General features: G+C 48.2%; 1 protein-coding gene across 1 annotated transcript in view; it reads left to right on the forward strand.

The window, feature by feature from the left end:
* The first annotated feature begins 3,563 nt into the window (after nt 1-3,563).
* GPAT4 (glycerol-3-phosphate acyltransferase 4) overlaps nt 3,564-20,345 on the forward strand; it is a 31,834-nt gene continuing 15,052 nt past the window's right edge. Inside the window, exons 1-2 of the mRNA XM_040243243.1 lie at nt 3,564-3,702; nt 17,143-18,102. Of these exons, the coding sequence (XP_040099177.1) occupies nt 17,938-18,102 (165 nt within the window). The 5' untranslated portion in view covers nt 3,564-3,702; nt 17,143-17,937. The remainder of the gene's footprint in view (nt 3,703-17,142; nt 18,103-20,345) is intronic.

Here is a 20,345-nt window from a genome sequence, read left to right on the forward strand (position 1 = left end):
CTGCTGTGAATTGGCAAAATCGAGTTCATGCATTTTCATACAGAGGACCACAAATACAAACTGAAAAACTTGTCTTCATTTTGCTCTTACCTGCAAAGTCCTACTGAAGTCCGAATATTCTTGTATTACTCTCATCCAAAATCTATATCATCCGTATTCTGATGAGTCTCAAATTTACATCACAAGCTTGGATTTCTCCTCCCAACTCCAGACTCATGTTTCGAAGAATAACATCTCAAATGGTGGTTCCCCTCAATATTAAAAATAGAACTAAACAGTACAAGCAATACAGCAACTCCATTTAGGGGTGTATAAATAAGAGAATTAAAAGCAGGATCTCACATACTTGTACATTCATATCATACCAGTGTTATTCACAGGATCCAAAAGGTGGAAGCAACTCAAATGCCCACCAATGGATGACTGGGTAAAGAAAATGTGATCTATACCTACAATGAAATATTATTTAGCCATAAAAAGGAAGGAAATTCTCGATGAAATTGGAGGACATTATTCTAAGTGAAATACACCAGTCACAAAAAGACATGAATCTTATGACTTCATTTACATGAGGTATGAGTATGAGGTTTGAGTATCAAACTCATAGAAACAGAGAGTAGAATGGTGGTTACCTAGAGCTGGGGAAAGGGGGGATAGGGAGCTTTGTTGAGTGGATATAGTTTTCTTTTTTCAAGATGATAAATTTCTGGAGGTTAATTGCCCAACAATGTGAATATACTTAACACTACTGAACTGCATACTTAGAAGTGGTTAGGATGGTCAATTTTATGTGTATTTCACCACAATATATATATATATATTTTTAAAGAACCCAACTTTTGCTTACTTTGACATTTCCTCTTGAGGGTTGAAAATCAATGTTTCTAAGTTGAGGATTCACCTTTCAATAAATGTCAAAGGCTTTGCACACACAGCAGGTGACTTGGATAGGAGGAGAGAAGGTATACAACACACTTGCAGGATGTTTGTACTGGAGAAAGAGTATCTTTTGAAAGAAGTATCTTCCCAGTTCATAGGACCGTGTGTCACACACACAACAAATGCAGTGATTGTAGAGGCTCATTTTGGGAAATGAGCTCAAAATTAGGATGGTGTGGGAGGTTATTAAACTTCTCACTGAGCCCCTGAACCCTGTGATCCCCAACTCTTAAAGGACTATCCTTCATCAGGTTTTTAAAATTACTCATGTAGTTTTAGTAGTATGAGAGTATGCTCATTCTAGAATGTGAAAATACCTTCAATAATGATCTAAAAGTATAAATTCACAGTGACAAGGGATTTGCTGTTGGATATAAGCCTGATCATGCTTTCAGCAACAGGCGTCCTCTGTAGGTAAACCTACTTTGTGTCTAATTTTTCAAGCATTCCTTGTTCATTTTCTTCCTCCCATTTGTATTCTTCCTGCCTGGAAATGACCATGACAGAGATGTGCCCAGATCATCGGCCTCTGCAAAGAAAACTTTGGAGCCTAAGGGAATTATATTAACCCAGTTCTTATTGGCTTCCTCTTTGGAATGAAGTTTGATTACCTTCCTGAATTCAAAAGGTTTAGAGACAGTCCCAGGGAATGTGTGTGCCTATTCGCACGTGTGTGTGTGTGTGTGTGTGTGTGTGTGTGTGTGTTGATAACCAACAACTGAGTCTACTATTTGGTTGGGCAAAGAATCGATCAACAGCATTTGTGTTCATTCTCTAGTGTGTGTAAAATATTTTTAAATTTCAGTTACTATGCACAAAGAACTGCAGTGTATGGTAAGAATTGTGAAGAAATTTAAACACAAATACATATGGGCAAAGCAGGTGACTGGACAACTTCTACGTTTTGACTGATCTTGGGTCAAGAAAGGAGAGCAGATGTAAGAACCCAAAAAGCAGTTATGATGGTGGTGGCCACTTTAAAACCCGATCCCTGACACTGATGATGTCCAGTTTCTTCTTTTACGGAACTTAATCTAGTTGAAGATTAGACATGGCCATGAATCATTCAGCTTTGCACCATTGAGAGCAAAGTTTGTTAAACGAATGGATAAATGATTAAGTTAGTGAATTAGGGAAAAGTCCCACAGGTATGGTAGCATTTAGCATGAGGAGGAGCAGCCCCGTGTCTGGGAGCAGAGCCATCATTCTTATATGTTGATTTTGAGGTCTAAGAATGTGGACGTTATCAAGACCCACTGTCAGATCATTTAGTGTGAACTGGCAATCTGACAGCAGTGTGCAGAATAGGAGACAGGGCTTGACCTTTTAAGAAGGAAAGGGCTAATTTTTTTAAAAGGATGATCAACTTTAAGACAGATGATATAAGCTCGGGTCAGGCGTTTGAAGTTTGAAGACATGGTGAGAAAAACAAGTGCAAACTTCAGCAGGCAGTAATCAGACTTTAGCAGAGAGGTTGGTTCCAAGTTGAGGTAGACATTGGAAAGTTGCACCTTCGAGGGGACTCAGAAATACCTACACCAACCCTTGAACTCCTTGGCTTTTCGCTAGCTGGCAAAGGAGACTCTGATGGTGGTGGTGGTGGTGGTGATGATGTAAGCTAGCATTTCTTGAGCGTGCCGACCGTAAGCGACCTGTATCTCAACTGTATACTCACGACGGCCCCAAGATGACAAGGCCGTTTGGTGACTCAAGCCTCTTTAAGCTAATCAGGGCTGATTCACTCTCTTCAGAACCTACAACGAGTGTTCCTAGGGCGAAGCAGCCTGTATTCAGGTCCTGGCGCAGCGCAGAAGCGTGGAGACCCGTCTTTAGGAAATGGCAACCCACTCCAGTTTTGTTGCCTGGAGAATCCCATGGATGGAGGAGCCTGGTGTGCTACAGTCCACGGGGTCGCAAAGAGTCGGACACGACTGAGCGAGTTCACTTTCACTTTTTCACTTTCCCCTTATTAGAGCAGGAGTCTTGGGAAGGCACGCTCCAGGAGCGCCCAGGGCGCTCAATACTGGTCTCTGCAGCAGCTAGCCCGGCGGGGTCAGCGGTCTTCGCCCGACAGTTGGCAGCTCCTCAGCTCCTGGGCGCGCCCACTTGGAGCTAGTGACGCAGCAGCCCGCCTCTCCGCCTCCCGCACCGCCTCTCGGCTCCCCGCCTCCCTGTCCCACCACTTGGCGCCTCATCTGCCGGTCTCCCCGCGCCCCGCCCCTCGGAGCCCCGCCCCCTCATCCCCGCCCACCTCTGGCCCCGCCTCCTCGGCCCACCACTCGGCGCCTGGTCGGCCCGTCTCTCCGCGCCCCGCCCCTCGAATCCCCGCCCACTTCTGGGCTCCACCTCCCCCGCCCACCACTCGGCTCCCTGTCCGTCATCTCCCCGCGCCCCGCCCCTCGGAGCCCCGCCTCCTCAGCCCTGCCCACCTCTGGGCCCCGCCTCCCCGCCTCCCCGGCCCACCACTCGGCGCCCCGTCTGCTCATCTCCCGGAGCCCAGCCCCCTATCTCCCCGCCCCTCGGGGCCACGCCCAGCTCTGCCGGGCGCGCGCCGGCGCGTGGGTGCGGGGCGTGAGGTTACACGGCGGCGGGCGGGGGTGGGGCTGGGACGCGAGGGTCACGTCAAGGCGGCGTAGACAAAGGGCGGGCGCGCGCACGTCCTTACGCACGCTCGGGGCCGGCGGCGGCGGCGGCGGCGGCGGCGGCGGCGAGGGCGGGACGGACGGTCCGCGGAGGGATTTGGCGCCCGGAGCCCCACGCTTGGTGAGTCGTGCGCTGCCGGCTGCTTCCTGAAGGTCACGAGCCTCTAGCAGGGCTGGGGGTTTGGGCGGGTGCCCGCGAGGGCCTGGTTGGGGGGCCGCCGTCTCCCTGCGCCGCCCCGGCGTCGGGAAGCACCACTGCCGCTGCCGGGGTGGGGGGTTCCAGGCGGTGGAGCGGCCCGCTCGTCCCCGCCGCGCCCTCCGTCCGGGGCCGGGCCCGCGCCCCCCGCGCCCTCGCGCCCCCGGCGTGTGAGAGGTCGCGGGGAGGCGCAGTCGCCGTAACGGCTGAGGCGGCCCCAGGATGTCGGTTTTCCGTTCTTGATACCCAAAGGAGCCCCATTTTGCCCTTCTTGGGGATTTCCCAAGCCTCGAAATCCTTGCCTTTTGGTTTTGATTTCACGCCCCGCGAAGCATCCTCCTACCAGAGGAATTAGTGTATTTGCTGGCTTACCGTGTCACCGAGGGCTTTTAACTTCTGCCGTTGAAAAGTTAGGGGAAATGTACACCGTATGAAACGCCATACTTCTGTGGAAGACAGTCCGGTACCGGACCTTAGTGCCTCACCGCCCAGGGAAGGTCCCTGTGCCGTGTGGACCTGCTCATGAATAACTTTATTGAGGTCCGTTGAGGATTTCCCTTTCTGGTTATTTCCCTTAATTTTGGTTGAAGTTCGAGTACCTCTGCTTAGTTCCGTGTTGTGTAGATTCTACCTCAAACCAAGAGAAATGGCATGAAAAGCAGTTATCCTTAGACCAAAGATTGTAGAAGAGCCCTGTGTTAATGCCAGTTCGATACTCTTTTCTCATTTTCACAACGACTTTTTTTTTCAATCTTGTATTATGTAGAAATTCAGACAGAAAAGTAGGTAGAGCAGTGAACCAGCGTGTATGCCTCATCCAAACTCACGAGCTCACCTATGATTGAGCTTGTCTCATCCCCCTCATGCCACCCCCATATCTCTGGGATAAATCCTTGATGTTAAAAGTAGCTTGAGAGTCAGAATAAAAATCTTACTTTATGACTTTGCATTGGGGCTGAGCATGCCATTACAGGGCCTTCAACTCAGAAGCACATCATGGCATTGAAGGAGGATCAGAAAAGGCATCTAAAATAGTTAAGCGGCTGGAGGACAGGTTAAAACAAAAGGTGGGGATGAGAGCTTCCAGAGCATCTTGTCTTAACTTTCATTTCTGATGAGCCCTCAAGGCCCAGAGAGATTCGGTAACTTGTCCCAATCTGCAGAGAGTGTAAGAAAGAGGTTAACTGAGGCTGGAAAAGACGTCTCCCGAGGCCGCATCTACCTCCTGTACCCTGCTGCTTGCCTTTGGGCATTTTCTCTGGAAAAGAGAAAAGTGTGAAAGGGCTGTGATTGAAAACTCTTCCCGTGAAGGGCTAGGGTGGGCAAATAGGATCCTTTCTGCCAAAATCTGGAATAACAAAACTTTGGGATAGACCTTAAATTATTTCTTAAGCTAGACTTGGGACAAACTGAGGAGTTCTCCTCATAGCTTTGAGGAAACATGGGAAGATGCTGACCTTAAAAGTGGAATTCCAGACTGAGAATGAGAACAAACTTGAAGATTGAGATCAACACTCATAGCTATTTAATGAAGTGTGACTAAGAGAAACTGGAATGATTTTTAGGGGGGTTTACCCTTGGCTTCGCTGGTGGTGAAGACAGGAAAGAATCTGCCTGGAACACAGGAGACCCGGGTTCTGTCCCTGGGTTGGGAAGATCTTCTGGAGAAGGGCATGGCAACCTACTCCACTATTGCCTGGAGGATCCCATGGACAGAGGTGCCTGTGGGCCACAGTCCATGGGATCACAAAGAGTTGGACAGGACTGAGCAACTACCTTACTTAAACTTGATGTTATGCTCTCGGTAGCATCGAAAACAATAGCACCCTCCCATAAAAGATCCTTCCTTGACATGAGCAGAAAAGAATCCAGCGCTACGTTCGTTATAGGTTAAACTTTTTTCTTTTAAACCATAATCTGCATTTTCTAGCATACTTTGTCCAATTAACTTTCCTTGTCTCAAGTAAGACAGGTAAATTCAGTACCTGGGCCTTAATTTTTTTTTACCCTTAAATGCTGCCCGAGGGATGCTGTGAATTCTTGTATGTAGACTTCTCTGAGTTTGCTTATAAGTTCAGTTTGTATGATATGACATAATTGTTTATAAATTTACTTTCAGGATGGACTTTTCTTCTGTGAGTTTGTGACCTAAATAACAGTAATTGTCATGCACATCTAGCTTACGGAAATGCAGCTCCGGTGAACAGCATGTGGGTATCTTGGTAAATCATTATGCCTGAAGACATGGGGTGGTTAGAGGGAATTTTTTTTTTTTTTTGAGGGCCGAAGGTGGTGTGTCCTGGAGAATATGGTCCTGGTCAAGCTTGAGCTGTACTGCAGAATTGTTTCTTTAGGTAAAACAGAACCTCATCATAGCAGGTCATTTACGTCTTACTATATCATTAGGCTCATGGCTGGGTGGGTACCCGAGCAAGTGTCATCAGTGCCCTGTATAATAACGCTTAATGTAGCATGAGGAATGAATTTTAGAGTTAGGAGGAGCATTATCAGTGCTTGGGGTTCCTCATAAGTCCTTTAAGGCGCTCTTTCCTATAAAACATGGACATGGATATGCCACCAGCCATATGGAGGCTGGCCTGCTCTGTTGGGGCACTAAGGCAATGGCACCCCACTCCCGTACTCTTGCCTGGAAAATCCCATGGATGGAGGAGCCTGGTAGGCTGCAGTCCATGGGGTCGCTAAGAGTGGGACACGACTGAGTGACTTCACTTTCACTTTTCACTTTCATGCATTGGAGAAGGAAATGGCAACCCACTCCAGTGTTCTTGCCTGGAGAATCCCAGGGATGGAGGAGCCTGGTGGGCTACCGTCTCTGGGGTCGCAGAGAGTTGGACATGACTGAAGTGACTTAGCAGCAGCAGCAGCATAAGAATTGTTAGGGTGTTTTGCTTCCTATTAAAAGGGTGAGCTCAAGATCTGCAACTGCAGAAAAGTACTTTGTAAAACGTAGGCATATAGTACACTTCTGTTGACTTTTTAAATATAAAACCAAACCAAAAAACCAGTGAGGGGGCTTAAATCCACAGAAGGTGAATGACTTATTGACGGTCACATAGAGCAGAGAGTAACAGAGCTGAGGGTCCAACCTCAGACTGGACTCCTGAGTCCAGTTCTTAGCCCCTTCCTTTGCACGGTTGTCTTCACACCTCAGGACTAGGGAGGGAAAGGTACTATATGTGTGAATGTTTTGCCTTACCCATTGGAGATTTCATTATCTTCAGGGTCTGCCTCGAAAGTTTGTGGTCAGTGCTGAGTAAAAAAAAACAGGTGAGAATAATCGTAATAATTTAACCCAAATTATCCAGACTCTCTCTTCAACATGTAATCAACATACAATCCCTTTGTTACAGTATCTGTTTTGAATTGGAGAATAATTGCTTTACAGCATCGTGTTGGTTTCTGCCATGTATCAGCATGAATCAGCCAGTCTCCCACTGCATCTCACCCTTCTAGGTTGTCACAAAGCAGCAGACTTGAGCTCTGTGCATCATACAGCACATTGCCACTGGCTGTCTCATTTTACATACAGTAATGTAGATGTTTCAGTAACATACAAGCTCTTAATGAGTCTTTTACATTCCTCTTTTTTCACCCTGAATCATTGAAATTCCAGTGTCTGTTTTTACAGCTCATTTCAATTTCAACTGTCCACGTTCTCCAGTGCTCAGGGGTTATATGTGGTTAGTGTCAGTTGTATCAGGCAGCACAGAATCAATGTCAACTGAACACGGAGATGGAAGAGTGTTTTATGTTCCTGGGAGAATGCAGGTCTGAGGTTAGAGGGTTTTTTCCCATCGCACTGGGTCTTTATCGTGTGAGTGGGCTTTCTCGAGTTTCGGTGGGCGGGGGCGGCTCCTCGTTGCAGCACACAGGCTCCTCACTACGGTGGCTTAGTTGCTGCAGAGTGTGGTCTCTAGAGCTTGGGCTTCAGGAGCTGAGGGGCCCAGCTTTAGTTGCTCCACAGCATGTGGGATCTTCTCAGACCAGGACCCTGTCCCCTGAATTGGCAGGCAGGTTCCCATCCACTGTGCCGTCAGGGGAGTTTGTGGTTTTGGTCATGAGGTTTTTTTTTTTCTTTCTTTCCTGTTTCAGTGATTTCTCTTTGCATATTTAGGGTTGTTTCAACCTTGTGGCAAGTTGAACAAAGAAGTCCCATGTTTTACTGATTTTGCTTTTGTGATGAAATGCTTTCTCATTTTAAGTAAGACTGCTTAGTCAGGGGTGAGGGAGCTTGACTTTTAAAAAATGGCTAGCAACAAAACTCAGTAATAAAATAACCCAATAAAAAATAAAAATTTTCACACTTCACCAGGGAAAACATACAGATGGCCAGTAAGCACACGAAAGATGCTTCATATCATTGGTCACGAGGGAAACACAAAACTGTGAGATAAACACCTCACATCCATTAGCCTGTCTAAAATTAAAAAGATCGATCGTAACAACTGTTGGTGAGGATGTAGAACAGATGGAACTTTTGGTCACTGTTGGTGAGAATTAACAATTGATGGTCCAACCAGTTGAGAAACCGGTTTGGCAGTTTCATCAAAAGCTAAATGCTACCTCATTCCACTCCTAGATATTTGTACTTAGCCAAGAGAAGTGAAAGTGTGTGTGCTTATGTGGCTGGTAGGTAGCGGCTTTATTTGTAACAATCCCTGACTGGAAGGACCAGTGGCTGGGTGAGTGGGTAAAGAAACTGTGGCCTGTTCTACCCAGGGCCACAGCTCAGCAGTAGGGACTGACATGGGCAGCAGCTAAATGGTTCTCAAAGGGATCTATGCCAAGTAAAATAAACCAGACACAAAGGTCCTGAAAAAAGAAGGACAGGAAGTTGCTTCCAATTACACATACAATACTCAGATATCAAAGCACCAATTTTCAAATGGAGTTCTGAGAGCAGTGTTCAGGGTCTTATAGCCCCAGCAAATCAAATTGTCCTTTCTTCAACTGATGACTCCAGAATAACAATGTGTCCTGTATCTTCGTCCTTTTTTTTCTTTTCTGGTGATGTTGCTTTACGTTGAACTTGGTTCCGCGTTACTTATTACCCAGATCCAACTCACATGAGGCCTTTCTGGGCAAGGAGAAAGTATTTAGGCCTTAACTGAGGTCGACCTCAGCTAAGACAATGGCCCTGAAGCTGACCATATTCCTGTCTTCTTCCCAGTAAGTTGCATCATCCTTGAGCCTGACATATCCTGGCTTTGTCTTGGACCGTCCGGTTTATTCAGGATTGCTGTCGGCTGTAAGCGTATCCCGGGGTTTTCAGCAGTTGAGGGTTGCTTCACCTGCAGCTCTGGGCTGCCCGTCTCCTTGGAGACGTATTTACACCTTTCCTCCTGAGCAGCAGCATCCCACTCAAGCAAGTTTTGTACACTCCACTCCTCTGACACGCTCGACAGCAGATGCACCCCAGGGTACGTTTCCTCTGTGTGCGCGCCTTTATTTACCATCACATCAAAATGGCATTTGCTGGTCTGTGACCTGACTGAGTAAACTCAGAAAAGTGGATGCCTGCCCTAGAGCAAAGGAGAGGCTAGGACATAGAAAGACCCCTAGATGGGGGCACAGATCTGAGGTGTAGTCCTGCCTCTCTTAACGGGCCAGCTTTGCAGCTTGTCTCAGTCACTTAACTCTTCCAAGGCTCAATAATTTAAGCCATTAGAAGAGCTTGGATTAGAGTTCTTGGTGATTGACTAATAAAGTCATGGCTTGCTCTAGCCATCTCTGGGGTTGTAAACGCCTTCCGGCAGCAGTGGTGTCAAAAGCAGATTTCTCCTTAGTGTTACGTCATGGCTTGGGAAACACATTCCAGTGCCCCTTCTCTGTAGTAACAGGAACTTAGCATAGTAGTAATGATGTGTTTTGAACGTTTCCCTTGTTCTAGGCACTGTGAAAAGTGAACAGTTTTTTTTGGTAGGTGGTGTTGAACAGAAGTTTAAAGAAATTTAAGTAATTTACTCAAAGTAACAGACTGGGCTTCCCAGCACGGTGAGTGGTAAAGAATCTGCCTGCCAGTACAGAAGACTGGAGTTTGATCCCTGGGTTGGGAAGATCCCCTGGAGGAGGAAACGGCAGCCCACTCCAGTCTTCTTGCCTGGGGAATCCCAGGGACAGAGCAGCCTGGTGGGCTGCAGTCCACGGGTCGCAAGAGAGTCAGACTTGACTGAAGAGCAGAGCACCCGTATACACATGCACACTCAAACTAGTAAAGTGATCAAGTTAGGGTTCAAATCCTACTGTTTTTCTTTTAATTCCTGTCTGCAGACATTACCAAATGGTCCCAAGGTGGGTAGAATCAATTGCCCCAGGTTGAGAACTACTGCTCCAGGTTATGTTTAGTATGAGTTTTTAGAAGTAGAGTTGCTGGACCTAAGGTTATATGTAATTTAAATTCTGATGGTGATTACCGAATTGCTCTGTGTAGAGGTTGTACCCTTGTGCATGCCAGTCAGCAGTGTTTGAGGGTCTTTTCTTTTTTCGCCAATAGGACGGGTTATCAGAAACTTGTTTTGCCGCCTCACTGTGGTTTTCATTCACGTTTCTTGACAGCTGACCTTTGTCTGGGCTCTTAGTGCTTGCTAGGCACCAGGTAGTAGCTTGTGGTCTGTGGATTTTGTGACATGCTTTGAAATGCCTTCCTCCCCATTCAGCCTCTTAAAGTTTGGTACTTAGTATTGTGGACAGCACCCAGGGTGTCCCCTGATCATAATGAAGTGATCATAGGTGCCATTTACTGAGATCTAACGTGTAACAGACGTTGTGCTTAGTATGCTTTAAAAATACACCATCTCTGTGTCGCCTAAGCACTTACTTTTCATACAGAGGCCTGTCTCCTTGTTTCTGAGTGGGTGTATGACATCTCCCTGGACAGCAGGTGTGGCCTCCTGAGGTGCAGGGTATGTCACAGAGCCACCGAGAGCTGACAGAAAAGCAGTTTCTGCAGCCGGGAGTGTAGTAGTCCCTGCCTGGGCTTCCCAGGTGGCGCTAGTGGTAGAGACCCTCCCTGCCGGTGCAAGAGGCGAGTTCATCCCTGGGTCAGGAAGATTCCCAGAGAAGGAAATGGCCACCCCCTCCAGTATTGCCCAGAGAATCCCAGCAACAGAGGAGCCTGGCGGGCTGTAGTCCATAGGATCCAGAGGGTCGGACACAGCCGAAGCAGCTCAGCACACACATGCCTGGTGATGGAGTCAGAATTGGTTTAGAAGCCTCAATTTAAATTTGTAAGATCCCTCTGTTATTTTCTCTTCCAGAACTCTTTTTTTTTTTAATTATATATAAATTGAAGTATAGTTGATGTCTAATATATGTTACAAGTGAACCATATAGTGACTCACAATTTTTAAAGGTTATACTCCATTTATAGTTATTAGTACTATAGAATATTGACTGTACCATCAATGTTGGATGGTATATCCTTGTAGCTTATTGTATACCTAATAGTTGATACTTTTAATCACTTAGCCTTTTACTACCCCTTCCCTCTCCCCACTGGTAACCACTGGCTTGTTCTCTGTGTCTGTGAGTCGGCTTCTTTTTTGTTACATTCTCTAGTCTGTCGCTGTCTGACTTACGGCACTTGGCATAATGCCCTCCAAGCCCATCCACGTTGCTGCAGGTGGCAGCACCTCACCTTTTTATGGCTGGATGGTGCTCCACTGTGTGCGTCCCCCACGTCATCTCTGTGCGTTCATCTGTTGGTGGACACTTAGGTGCCTTCTGTATCTTGGCTGTTGCAAACAATGCTGCCGGGAACATTGCAGTGCGTGTATCTTTTTGAATTGCTGTTTTTTGTTTTGTTTGGATGTGTGCCGAAGAGTGAGATTGCTGGATCGCATGGTGCTTCTGTTTATACTTTGTTGAGGAAGCACTATACTGTTCTCCACAGTGGACACGCCAGTTCACATTCTCGCCAGTTCACATTCTCACCAACAGTGTATGAGAGTCCCCTTGTCTCCACCCACGACTCTCTTGTTGACAGTCATCAAAGTGTGAAGTGATGACTGTGTGTGTGCCTTTTTGCGGAAAACGTGCCTGTAGGTGTGTGTGTTTACCACGACATGCTTTCATACCTAACGTGGTGTGTGGCATGGGGTGTGTGCCCTGAGCTAGTCACCCTGAGAACCCCTGAGAAGTGGCCCGTTTGGGGGCTCCAGTTTGCACCCCGGGGTTGAAGAGTCTCGTTAGCTTAGAGGTGGACCGTCAGCTTCCTGGGATGAGACCACCTTCTCTCCCGAAAGGCTCAGAACTCGTTGGTTCTTAGGGTTTCCTCGGACTGGCTGGACTCCTGGGGGAACATTGGTCCAAGTGACTCTGGATTTGGCTGAAAATGGGAGAGGTGAAGAGAAGGAGTGACTATTGCTTTGAGCTGATGACTTCCCTTGCTTCCTGTCAAGGAGTTGCAGTTCTGTTTACGTGAAGCAAAATGGTTGCCTTTCCTACAAGAGCATTTATCTAGACACTGGAGTGACAGAGTTCTGATGTGAGCAGTTTGCCATATTTCCAGAGACTGGAGTCCGTGTTGAGGGACCTTAAGGCACCAGGACCTCGCTGTGACGGCTGCTCCGCGATCCAGCAACGTGTTTGGGGGGGCCCATCTGATCCCCACAGCTTTCTTGCCTCGTCCCTACTTGTAAGAATCCATGGGAGGATTGTTCAGCGTTGGCCACAGAACTTGTTTGGCTGGTTGCTGTTCTGTGTTCTGGAGTCTGGTATTCCGGGGTAGAATCTGGGAGGGGAGCTAGGGACAGCGGGGCAGTTTGCTGCCTCTGAGGGGAGGAAGGAGCAGTGGGGTCAGGGGTCTGCAGGCTGCTGCTGCGAAGGGTCGCCTAGTAGATAGCTGAGGCTTTGCAGGCTGTGGTCTTGTCACATTATCCTTTCTCTTAGGACTGTCTATAAAGATGTAAACACTGTTCCTAGGTCATGAACCTTATCAAAACTGGCTCAGATTTGGCCCGGGGACCTGGTGTGCCCACTTCTGAACTAGGTGAAGTAATTAGTTTATTGCTAAATGTGTTACTTTCATGTTTTGAGGACATGAACCCAGAATAACCTTGGGAATTCTCAGTTGGTTGTGGTCCAGAGGAAAGAGATCTAAGCTCTGACTTGGGAAATCAAAGTCACCCTGGTGTCTGTCACCTTGGGCCCATGGACGTCAAGGTGACCGTGGCTACTGTGACAGCAGCTATCCACTGGCACAGGGGTGGGGGAGTCGGATGGAGATGTGGCCCTGGGATTAGGCTGGAATTTGACAGGTTTAAGGAATACAGTGACTCAGCAGATTGACTTGATTTTCGTCTCAGAAATAGATCTAAATTCCTGAATGTCCTTTGGGACACTGTTAGAAATCTGGCGTGTACCGACAGCTTGACCAGTTTATAGAAATGGGCAAACAGGTTTGTACCTTGGGTTCTGAGAACAGCAAATTCTGCTGCAGGAATCCAGATTTGTCTTGTGGTTTCTCCCTGGTCACAAGAAGTTCTACGCAGCTTGCCCGGCATGGAGGAAGTGTTAATGTAGCTCAGGGTGTTTGAGAGAGAGGAGGGCCTGGGGGTTACAGAGCGGGGCTGGGAAGTGGGCACGCTTGTCCACGTGCCTCCTCTGCTGGTTGCAGCTGTGCAGCCCCAGGCAGCTTCCCCCTCTCTGCCTCTGTTCCTTCACCTGTCCACAGCAGGGCTGACAGTAACTCCACTGTAGGGTGCGGTGGGAGTTCGGTGAGGACGGCCCGTGGAAGGTGCTTATTGTATGAGCTCAGTGTCCATCTCGGTGGTGTTGCATAAGCGTTAGTGATGACCATGTGGAAGCGGAAGTGGAGGACCACTGCCCCTGAAACAGTGTTGTGTTGGTTTCCCTGCCAGGGGTGTGGGACGTGGTGGGAGCAGTTAGGGGTCAGGGAATGGGGTCCGGGTCTCCCCCGCTTAGTTCCCTAACTGGTAAAATGGAGAGAATACATATTGACAGGCTGTGAGATGACATGAGAAAGGGCTTTGAGCTCTGTACTGCAGTGGACAGGACTCACAGTGAAGTCAGGCACCTGCTCACTTATTCCATTTCTTGAACTGTTAAATGTACTGGAACTGAGCCAGAAGGAGATTGGAATGAGGACAGAAATGTTTGCCAGAGAAAAGTGAGAGGATGCTCCCACGTTTGGAACAAGGGACTGTATTAAGTGAAAGAAGCCAAGAAGGCTACATCCTGTAAGATTCCAATTAGATGACATTCTGGGAAAAAAATCTAACTGGAGACAGTGAAAAGATCGGTTATTTCCAGGGGTTGAGGGCAGGGAGGGATGAAAAATCAGAGCCCAGAGGATTTTTAGAGCAGTGAAGATATTCTGTGCGCTACTGTAATGATGGGCACATATCACTGTCCACTGTACATTTGCCAAAACCCTTAGCATGTACAACCCCAAGAGTGAGCCCTAATGCAGACAGCCTTTCTAATAGAAGAGTGGGCGGAGCCCCTGGTGGTCTAGTGGTTAAGAATCCGCCTGCCGATACAGGGGACACAGGTTTGATCCCTGGACCGGGAAGGTCACACCTGCCGCAGAGCAGCTAAGTCCATGCGCCCAGCTCCTGAGCCTGGACACAGCCCTCGAGCCAGGCGCTAGTGAAGCCCGTGGGCCTGGAGCCGAGCTCACAGCAAGGGCAGCTGCCGCAGTGAGGCGCCCGGGCGCCGAAGCTGCAGAGCAGCCCCTGCTCAGTGCAGCCAGAGGGAGCCTGAGCGCGTCAGCCAAGATCAGCATGGCCAAAACCAGAGCCAGAATAATAAATCTTTAAAAAAAAAAAAAAAAGTGGCCAGAAAGGCTGGAGGAGTTAACCTATGAAGAAAACGTGACAGTATCTCGTGAAACTAAAACTGTACTTCTGGGAATCCCCTGGTGGTCCAGGCGTTAGAACCCCGCACTTCTACCACAGGGGCCACAGGTTCGATCCCCTTTTGGGGAACTCAGATCCCACAAGCCACACAGTGCAGCAAAAAAAACCTTGTATTTCCCAAGTCAGAAGTGGAAGACAGATGTGGTATATTCTCACATAAATGTGGCGTCCAGAAAATACGAACTTGCAGAAACAGAAGAGTGGTGGTTACCAGGGGCCAAGGGGTAGGAGAGGTGGGGAAATGTTGGGCAAAGGGTCAGTGCATGCAGTTATGAAATGAGAAAGTTCTGGCATAGTGATTACAGTTGAAAGTTGCAGAGAGGGTAGATCTTACATGTTCTCACCACATACACAGAAAAGGTGACTCTCTAACACTCTGGTGCTGCTGCTGCTGCTATGTCGCTTCAGTCGTGTCCGACTCTGTGCGATCCCATAGACAGCAGCCCACCAGGCTCCCCCGTCCCTGGGATTCTCCAGGCAAGAACACTGGAGTGGGTTGCCATTGCCTTCTCCAATGCACGAAAGTGAAAGTGAAGTCACTCAGTCATGTGCGAGTCTTAGCGACCCCATGGACTGCAGCCCACCAGGCTCCCCCGTCCCTGGCATTCTCCCGGCGAGAGCACTGGAGTGGCTGCCATATCCAATCCCGCTTCGGCTCTGCAGAGGTGCTCAGTGTCAGTGTGTCGCTTTTGTCAGTTCAGTTCAGTTCAGTCGCTCAGTCGTGTCTGACTCTTCGCGACCCCGTGAATCGCAGCACGCCAGGCCTCCCTGTCCATCACCAACTCCCAGAGTTTACCCAAACTCCTCTCCATCGAGTCAGTGATGCCATCCAGCCATCTCATCCTCTGTCGTCCTCTTCTTCTCCTGCCCCCAATCCCTCCCAGCATCAGGGTCTTTTCCAATTAGTCAACTCTTCGCATGAGGTGGCCAAAGTACTGGAGTTTCAGCTTCAGCATCAGTCCTTCCAATGAACACCCAGGACTGATCTTCTTTAGGATGCACTGGTTGGATCTCCTTGCAGTCCAAGGGACTCTCAAGAGTCTTCTCCACAGTTCAAAAGCATCAATTCTTCGGTGCTCAGCTTTCTTCACAGTCCAACTCTCACATCCATACATGACCACTGGGAAAACCTTAGCCTTAACTAGACGGACCTTCATTGGCAAAGTAATGTCTCTGCTTTTGAATATGCTATCTAGGTTGGTCATACCTTTCCTTCCAAGGAGTAAGTGTCTTTTAATTTCATGGCTGCAATCACCATCTGCAGTGATTTTGGAGCCCCCAAAAATAAAGTCTGCCACTGTTTCCACTGTTTCCCCATCTATTTCCCATGAAGTGATGGGACCTGATGCCATGATCTTAGTTTTCTGAATGTTGAGCTTTAAGCCAACTTTTGTCAGTATATCAGAGAAAATAAAAACAAGAGTTATTTTTTTCCCTTAAAGCTAGATTTCCTTTTCCCCTGCAATTCCATCTCTAGGAGGTTATCCTGAAACTATATTTGCACTATATGTGCATTTTGTATGCTAAATCACATAGGCTCATTGCATTGTTTATAAGAGCAGAAGGGCAGAAACACTGGTGTCCACCCTCAGGAGAGAGCCGTAACCGACTCACGGGGCATTCTTGCAGCTGAGAACTGTGCACCTGTCTACAGGAAGGGAGCTCCGTTGGCGCAGAGGCAGCACTGTCTCAGGACGTGTTGAGCTAGGAAACAGAACAGAAAGCAGCGTTCAGCACAGGCCTCCTGCTGCCTGGGCGGCTGGGGCAGGAGCGGTCCTGGACGGTGTCCCGGGGTATGCGGGGTGGTCTCAGGAAGCATCCGGAGTGTCCTCACGTTGGGGCTGCTTCTGCGGCCCCCAGCTCCGAGCAGTGGGGGACAGCGAGGAGGCCTGTCTTCTCCTCCTCGGAGTGTGCCCTCTTTATCTCTTGAAAGGTGTCTTGTGTCCATATATTTTCTCTTCCTTGATTCATTTTTTAAATTTGAGGTCTATGATGATTTTTTTTAAATTGGAGTGTACTTGATTTATGGTGTTGGGTTAGTTTGTGCCGTGCAGCAGAGAGACTCAGTTTAGGCATATACATACATTCCTTTTCATGTTCTTTTCCGTAATAGTTCTACCAGGACACTGCATATAGTTCCCTGTGCTGCACGCTGGGATCCTGTTTTCTGTCCAGTCTACATGTAGTGGTTTGCATCTGCTGAGCCCAGACACACGTGTATTTCCTGTTAGAAAAGTGTGAGCGGCCCCAGCTGGTACTTAGACGAGCGGGGCTGAAACCTGGATGAAACGCCTGCGGTTTTCATCCACGCCCGCACACGCAGCCTGTTTGCCCTGCCGGCTCCCCTCGACCTTGGGGATGAGGAGCGGCCCCAGCGCTCGGCCCCCACCCCGAGCGCAGTGCGCCCCTCCCCTCAGCGCTGTTTGTGTCGCATGCCTGACGGTGTTTCTGTCTCTTCCTCCAGCTTCAGCAGCATGTAAGCAACTTCCTGCCAAGAACCCAGGTCACCACTGAGAAGAGGGCCTGAGGGAGGAGCATCCAGAGGAGCCCGATGCCAGGCGCGCCTGGGATTACACTCCCTGCGGGCAGCATGAGTTGTTCCCTGCCAGCGCCTCTGTGCCCCTGGCAAGGCCTGTAGCTCTCCGGGGAGGAGGGTCCCAGGAGTGGCGTGCCAGGAGCCCCCAGAGGAAGGATGGGGCCAGATGTGAATGCAGTTTTCAGCTTATGAAGGAGTTTTAAGGAAAACAATTATTTAATTTCCACTTACTCACGTTCACAAGACTTCTGTGGGAAGTGCCAGCAAGTCACACACACACCCCCCCCACCCCGCCCCATCTCCACTGGAGTTATCAGGCTTTTTCTGGCAGCACGTTGAACTCTTCTTGGTACTTCTGACAATGACAGACCTTCAGGACAGATTTATCTGCTAAATGCTCTTGGGCAGGAGATACAGGGAAACTTCTGGAAGCAGTGCCAGCAGAGCAGAGCCCAGAGCGCGCCCAGGCTGCTCACTGGCCAGGCTACCCTGCCTGGCCTGAAGACTGAGCCCGCCCCGTCCGCCTGCAGCCTGTCTCCTCCAGGGAGGCCCTCGGGCCCCCCTTCTGCTCTCATCCTCTGCCCAGTCTCCATTCCGGCCGTCAAGGGATGCGAACTTGGGAATGGAGTTGGCCCTCCCCAGGCCGGTGCTGACAGAGAGGACCATCTGAGGCCAGCTTTGTTCACAGGGAGGAGGGCGCTGGCCTGGCCTGCATCCCCCACCATGTTCCTGCTGCTGCCTTTCGACAACCTGATTGTCAGCCTCCTGGGCATCTCCCTGACTGTCCTCTTCACCCTCCTCCTGGTGTTCATCATCGTCCCCGCCATTTTCGGAGTCTCCTTTGGTATCCGAAAGCTCTACATGAAAACTCTGTTAAAGATCTTTGCGGTGAGTATGCTGTCTACAAACAGTTGTTTCCCCAAGGAGAGGAGAAGTGCCGTTAGCCGCCCCCCCCCCCCCCAAAAAAAAGAGTTGTTTCTGTCTGGTTGGTTGTGAGCTCTTGGAGGGACGTGGAGAGTATGGGTAGGGTGGGAAGGAAGTGGCATTTTGAGCAGAAAGGGTAACTAACATGAGCTTGTGAAGCCTGCAGCAGTCTTTTCCTTTGAGCTCAGGTACTTGCATGTTTGGTCCATCTGAGCAGAGGGACCACACCTGGCCTATGTGTTTCAAAAGGAGGGACTTAGAAACAGTCACTGCAGGACACCGCCTGTGATTATGTAACAGATACTGAAAGTCAGAGCTGCTGTTAGCATGCTCCCTCACCGAAAAGTAAGGGAGAGTCTCTTCTGTTTCAAACATCTATCTTAAGTAGGTTCTTAGACTTCAGGCAAAAAGAAGTCACAGAAAAGGGCATTTGAAGAATTGTGCTAGTTTCTTTAAGACAGGAGAAGAAAAATATTTCCTAACATATGTCAGAACCTAAGTAGTTAGACCGCTGAACAGAACTGGTCATGGGGTTAAGGAAATGGGCAAGAAGTGGTATTTCCTGGAAGTTGATCTGTGCCGTGAGCTTTTCAGTATCTCTTCGGAGGTTTGGTAATTGGTGAGCAGTATTTGTGTTCAGTAGTCACCGGATCTGCAGCTGTTCTTTTCTACGGCTGAGACCATGCGTGACTGGGGAAATGCACTCGTAATAGTGAGAACACTGCAGGTGTATTTGTTCAGATAGTATCTTGTAGTTCAGAATAATTTCACTTGCTGTCCTTTGGTTCTCTGTAGTTCTGCAGTGGACCAGGGTGTCTTATCAACGATAGATTTTATCAGTGAAGAAATAGTGATTCAGAAAGATGAAGTGACCCAGATAAAAAGCTCCATTACAGCAAAAAATATTTCTATGTATATTATTGAGACTTGTGTTTTGATATTTAATATTTGTCTTAAGAATATCACTTTTTCATGTTTAAAAAGTTGAGGTGAAATTGACACTACAGAAAATTAACTATTTTAAAGGGAACAGTTTGTCAGCATTTCCCGTAGTCACAGGGTTGTATGACAGCCACCTATGAAGTCCCAGGGCCTCTTCATCACTCCAAAAGGAAACCCCATGTTCATTAAGTAGCTGCGTTTCTGTCCCCTCCCCCCCCCACCCCACCCCAACCCCGGGCATCTGGCAGCTGTGAATCTGTGTTCTGTCTCTGGATTTACGTGTTCTGGGTATTTCATATTAACGAAATGCTATAAAATGTGCTCTCTTGTGAGTGCTTTTGTTTAGCATAACTTTGTAACTCGTGTCAATACTTTGGTTTTCGTGGCCGAGTAATATTCCACCGTGTGTTTGTACTGTGATGTGCTTATCCACTCATCCATTGATGGGCTGTTCACCTTTTGGCTGTTGTCCATAGTGAGCTATGGTGGGCTTGTACGTATTTGAGCACTCACATTTGGTACAAAGATTTCTGAGCACTCCGTATGGTCTCTGGGGGTGTCTTTGCTACTCAGAGAATGCTCTGAGACCAGCAGCCAAGTGTCACCTACGACATTGGAAATGCAGGCCACAGGCCCCCTTTAGACCTACTAATTCAAATCTGTGCTCCAAGAAGCCCAGGTGCACAGTAAAGCTTGAGAAGTAGCAATCTAGCCAGTCATTAGTATTTGTTTTAATTAATTATGAAATGTAATTTTCTTGAACTTTAGTCCAAGAAAATCTTCAGCAGAACCCAGGGTTCCTGTGAACCAAGTAACTGCCCATACCCCCTTGCTGCTGGAAAGCACACATCAGTATGGAGCGAGTCGGGCACCTGATAGCTCACAGCGATGGCGAGTTTTCATTCACACTTATTTAAGCACGCGATTAATTCATAGACCTACGGGAATCCTTATTTTCAAAACAGAAAAATAAGAGTAATCAGATCAGAGTCCTTTTGTAGTAGCTAAATTCTTAAAATTTGGGTCACTTTGGGTGAAGAAGACCTAGAATATATGTACATTCCCTATTCCATTTTGAAAATGTCTCCTCAAATCAGTATTTTAAAGTTCCATGGGACAGGTATTCCTGAGCCATCAGAGACTGCTGACCACATCTTGAAAATCACTGGAAATGGAAGTCGTGTATGCGCGTGTGTGCGTGTGTGTGCGCGCACGCACGCGCTCATTGGTGACCTCAAGATTTCAGGATCTCAGTTTGTACCTCG

Source organism: Oryx dammah, unplaced genomic scaffold (assembly GCF_014754425.2).
Source record: "Oryx dammah isolate SB20612 unplaced genomic scaffold, SCBI_Odam_1.1 HiC_scaffold_7, whole genome shotgun sequence".
Lineage (NCBI taxonomy): Eukaryota > Metazoa > Chordata > Mammalia > Artiodactyla > Bovidae > Oryx > Oryx dammah.